This window comes from Mizuhopecten yessoensis, unplaced genomic scaffold (assembly GCF_002113885.1).
Source record: "Mizuhopecten yessoensis strain PY_sf001 unplaced genomic scaffold, ASM211388v2 scaffold9987, whole genome shotgun sequence".
Classification (NCBI taxonomy): Eukaryota; Metazoa; Mollusca; class Bivalvia; order Pectinida; family Pectinidae; genus Mizuhopecten; species Mizuhopecten yessoensis.
Window position 1 is genome coordinate 1,157,906 of NW_018408322.1, and position 5,738 is coordinate 1,163,643.

Below are 5,738 nucleotides of genomic sequence, written 5' to 3' on the forward strand. Positions count from 1 at the left end.
TAAGAGCTAGGAGAAAGCACTAGGGTGTTCCCCTGATGAACCTCTAAAGAGGAGAACGCGCTAGGGAGTTCCACTGATGAACCTCTAAAGAGGAGAAAGCGCTAGGGAGTTCCCCTGATGAACCTCTAAAGAGGAGAAAGCGCTAGGGAGTTCCACTGATGAACCTCTAAAGAGGAGAAAGTGCCAGGGAGTTTCCCTGATGAACCTCTAAAGAGGAGAAAGCGCTAGGGTGTTCCCCTGATGAACCTCTAAAGAGGAGAAAGTGCTTTTTTCGTCTTTTGCTTTTTAATATTTAACCATCACAAGGACTTTGAAATGTGTTTCTGATTTAGATACCAGGTATATAGATATATCTTCACTCTGTAAACAAATACAAAAGACTACACATAACACAATGCTTCACAAGTACAATACATACAATGTACATATATTAAAGGGACATAACATATTATATAACACAGAATAATTAATTAATATAAAATACAATAAAATATGACACTATCTTACTATACATGTCAACTTACCAGGAGTATCTGGATGCTTCTGTCTGTAGTGGGTCCAGCTCCACCAGCCAAACAGGGCCCCCAACTCATTACCAGAAAATATGTGCCAGTCACCACTGAAAAGTGAAACAGCTAGTGCAATATATTAGAAAGAATGAGTCTTCACTTCATTAAAATGTTAACTATATGACTATTTGGTTTGCAGGCTGTTAAAGGAGAAAACAAAAAAATAATACAAGCTAAACTACTGTACTTGAAACCCAGATTGTCAGTTTCATGATGGATTTTCCAGATAAACATTAAAACCTTGTTATAATGCCACTATTTGTTTCAGAGAAATTTTGGCATTATAAAGGGGTTTTGCAATTGGTTAAGGTAAGTGTCTAAAAACATCATTAAGAAAACAAGATAATGAAATATGTTGGTATTAAACGAGGTAACAAAGGAAACAAGGCCAAGGGGCATTATATCTCAGTTTCACAGGAAAATGGGAACCGGAAGCTATACTGTCACAAATAGACTTTTAATGTCAATTCAGATAATATTAACTTGTTTAACTATTTACAGAAAGCCCTACTCCACGCATACAAATAATTGCTGTGGTAGGGGGGCCAAAGAAAAGTCCCTCCTTCAATGAACCCCGATATTTGTTGATGGAATATAGACATGCAGTTATGCACAGATCTTTCAAGCCATCAATATTCTGCAGGTCAGACCCAAAAATGGAGAGGTCATATAATTCACACACTTTAAGGTATTCTGACAAGAATCATTTACATCTCCTGTAGTAGGTTGGCCTGTATAACCTTCAAAAGCCACATCCCATGGCAAATCCAGAACTACCATTACATTTAATGTACCTCCTCCCCTCAGTTTCTTTTATTACTCAGTCTTTATAGCTATATAAAGCAGTAACTATATATAGGAAGGCTGTTCACATACAATTATCAACCATACTGAATGTTTACCCAATGTCAAGAGTTTGGATGAACTTGACTGTAATTTTATTGTGAAGTGTTTTACACATGTTTATCATCTATTAACATGTTGAATTTTAAAAGGTTTATTGATTAAACCTGCTGTTAATTATTTTCAATTGAATACATATATGTGAAAATGTTATCCTTTGACCAAGCTACACGGGTCATATGGGCTGACCTTGAACGTTTTACAGCCACAGCCAGTCGGTCAGCATCAGGATCGTTGGCAAGAATCAGGGGACAGTTGTGGGCATCTGCTGTCGCCATAGCTAGTTTCTAGGACAGAAAAGGACAACATCATCAAGACAATCTTACAAAACAACATTTCAAGATGACCAGAAAAAAGTAAGTACATAATTATTGCCTTAATCTTGAAATGAGGGTACCCAAAATGACACATTTTCCCCTATCACCCCCCCCCCCCCCCCCCAGCCTCTCCATCTTGTCCCCCTTCCAAAGCAGCTAGTCCCCATCCTCCATCCCTTACCACTCCTCACCTTCCCCATCTACGTTCCCTGGAATTGTCTACTTACAATGTAGTAGTTCTGTACTTATTTCCCCAACTCCCATCTGCTTACATATTATGTACACATGATTTCACTGGAAAACGACAGTAGTTTTATAAATTTTAATTCGAGAATATTTTTTAATCAAAATTATAAAACCATTACAATTTAGTCTAACATTTCTGTTTGATGAAGATTTCACTCACCAGGGCGCCCTTGCCTTCTTCAGGGTTGGGGTACTTGACAGTTGGAAAATCGGGATCAGCTTCTACCTGTCAAGGGAGGTAATTCACCAGTTAAAGCAAAAATATGCAAAGTGATGTACTACATATATACTGGTTTATATGGTTTTAGAGCTTGAACAGTTTATAAAGTAACTGAAAATGTCTGTAAGACATAAATGCCCCCACTCATGGATGGGACGGGACAGGACGGGACGGACATGGGCAACACTATAACACTATATGCCCCCCCATTTTATGGCGGGGGCATAAAAAGTTCTGTTTAGATGCAGACCTTAACTCTATAACCAGTCCTTAGGTCTTAGAACATTTAAGTTGCATGACTATTAAGTAATCTTCAGCCATAAATCTTTATCTCTAAATACTATTTTTTTTTTTATTCATTTTTATGATGACTATGCTTTTTGTTTCAAGCATTCATTAGGCTTGGGCCAAGACAAAAGTTTGTTCATTATTTGTCCTCACAGCATGAATATGTTTGATGACAGGTCTGACAAAAGTACTTAAAACTTGGTATTTTGGATATTAACTTAAGACCTTTTACTAATTTAGTTTACCTAAAGGTAAATGATCTTAGTGATGAACTTTGACCTTTTCCTATTTTATGTTAACCTTCAAAAAGTTTTATGTTATTTGTAACGGACTTTGACATCACGTGGGAAAGTATGGTATTAACTTCTTATGAATTAACAACATCTATAATCATCATTAAGGCTGTCATTCCTGACATCATTTAAAGTATAAATGTTGACTGAAGACATACAAATTAAATATGCAAAGCTCATAAATTATGCACCAATCTATATATCGCTATATACTGCAATGCTTTTTGAGATGCATATACATGTATTCTAATAATAATTTGAGGTTCTTATATACTGCTTTATCACAACCTAGTTCGTAGGTCGTCTAAAAGCGGTTCACAAATTATTATCCGTGGTTATAGGGCCTTTGCAATCAGCCAATACCTTTCTCAACTCCCTGGAGAGCATACAGCCGGAGCTGCCATTTTGGTGCTGACAGCTAGCATTCAACAATTCTAGCACTGCCCAAACAGGTACTCATTTACAGCTGAGTAGACTGGAACAAACGGAGTAAAGTATCTTGCTCAAAGATACAACACAGTGCCGTGCTGTGACTCGAACCTGCAACCCTTCGGTCACGAGCCCGGCGTCCTACCAAGACTGCCGTGCCTCCACTAGACTACCGTGTATTACAATATATAAACTGATTTTAAGTGGCAACATAAAGTCCTACTGTAATTTTACTGTTATCATGTATCCCGGCCTTAACCACTAAAGTTCTAAGGGATATATAGGATTCAGCCCCTGTGGATGTATGTTACACTCTTTGTCATCGCTCTAGCGAATTCATAACTGAACAGCTGAATAGCATGAATCTTCATTACAAGTGTTTGGTATGACAATACCTTGAACAAATTTACGTTTTGGGTTTCTACATTGACTCTTAAATTCATTCCTGGTTACTGTGTTAAAGGTCAAGGTCACTTTTACTATTTTTAGAAAAACTTTATCATCACTCTATCGACTTCATTCCTCAACGGAGTAAAGATCTATTATCCATCGAAGAATGCTGTCGCTAGAGCAGATACTTATCCATCATTGATTTTTCTGTTTATTTCCTTAAATATATGTCACACAATGTGTGAATGCGAGGGGATTTGAGGAGATGCCTTGTTTTTTGTTGTATGGAGTCCTACCTGTTCCAGCACGGGAATGACTTTAAGGTGACCAAGGGAGCGACAGGCCTCCTGAATGAAAGGGTAGCCCACTCCATGCATAGCAGTGTAGGTGAACTCAAGTGTAGGCGTAGCATCACTGTAAAAACAATAACATAACATATTCATTTCTCTCTGTACCAATTATTGGAATACGTGAAAATGAAGAACAGAAAATAAAAAAACTAATATTTTCAAAAAAATGAACTTTTATAAGGTATGCTGAAGACACTTTAAGCTATAACATTATAAATCAAACCATAAATAAAAGGGTCAAGGTGTCAAATGACAAAAGCTAAACATGTTTTTACTTTTTATAAATACAATTACAATTACTTTTCTTTAACATCCTGTATTAAAATTCGATTATGCTTATAGATCATTCATAATTACATTTAAGTACATGTTTTTGAGCCCATTAAAGATGGACATAGGATAGACAAGCAGAATATTAAATTAACTGTATACACTATCAAAACTGGAGGAGAGCTACATATATGGTGGGCTGGAGGCAAATTTATTACACTTACTCAAATTGAACAAGTTTTGACAAGTCCTCATTGTATTTCTTGTAGACATCTGAGTACGGGTCCTTGACCAGTGGGCTGGACTCGAGGCCAGTGATTTGCCAGGATGATTGAAGCGGTTCCAGGCTTTCCAATATACAGCTGGCTATACCCTTATCATGTGGACTGATGATCTGCAACAACAGACTCTATATATATACCTCCAATACAACATGGGACAGACATAGGCTCTATATGTACCTCAAATACAACATAGGACAGACATAGGCTCTAAATATATACCTCCAATACAACATAGCACAGACATAGGCTCTCTATATATACCTCCAATACAACATAGGACAGACATACACTCTCTATATATACCTCCAATACAACATAGGAAAGACATAGGCTCTCTATATATACCTCCAATACAACATAGGACAGACATAGGCTCTCTATTTATAGCTCCAATACAACATAGGACAGACATACGCTCTCTATATATAGCTCCAATACAACATAGGACAGACATAGGCTCTCTATTTATAGCTCCAATACAACATAGGACAGACATAGGCTCTCTATTTATAGCTCCAATACAACATAGGACAGACATAGGCTCTCTATTTATAGCTCCAATACAACATAGGACAGACATAGGCTCTCTATTTATAGCTCCAATACAACATAGGACAGACATAGGCTCTCTATTTATAGCTCCAATACAACATAGGACAGACATAGGCTCTCTATTTATAGCTCCAATACAACATAGGACAGACATAGGCTCTCTATTTATAGCTCCAATACAACATGGGACAGACATAGGCTCTCTATTTATAGCTCCAATACAACATAGGACAGACATACGCTCTCCATATATAGCTCCAATACAACATAGGACAGACATAGGCTCTCTATTTATACCTCTAATAAAACATAGGACAGACATAGGCTCTCTAAATATAGCTCCAATACAACATAGCACAGACATAGGCTCTCTATTTATACCTCTAATAAAACATAGGACAGACATAGGCTCTCTATTTATAGCTCCAATACAACAGAGGACAGACATAGGCTCTCTATATATACCTCCAATACAACATGGGACAGATATAGGCTCTCTATTTATAGCTCCAATACAACATAGGACAGACATACGCTCTCTATATATAGCTCCAATACAACATAGGACAGACATAGGCTCTCTATTTATAGCTCCAATACAACATAGGACAGACATAGGCTCTCTAT

At 37.2% G+C, this 5,738-nt stretch overlaps 1 protein-coding gene across 1 annotated transcript in view; it reads right to left on the reverse strand.

Annotated features, from left to right (window-relative positions):
- The window catches only part of LOC110459225 (phosphoglucomutase-2-like), a 35,898-nt gene that overhangs the window by 15,701 nt on the left and 14,459 nt on the right, over positions 1-5,738 (reverse strand). Inside the window, exons 7-11 of the mRNA XM_021511382.1 lie at positions 4,500-4,669; positions 3,952-4,069; positions 2,196-2,261; positions 1,662-1,759; positions 525-619 (exon numbers count right to left, since the gene is read on the reverse strand). Of these exons, the coding sequence (XP_021367057.1) occupies positions 525-619; positions 1,662-1,759; positions 2,196-2,261; positions 3,952-4,069; positions 4,500-4,669 (547 nt within the window). The remainder of the gene's footprint in view (positions 1-524; positions 620-1,661; positions 1,760-2,195; positions 2,262-3,951; positions 4,070-4,499; positions 4,670-5,738) is intronic.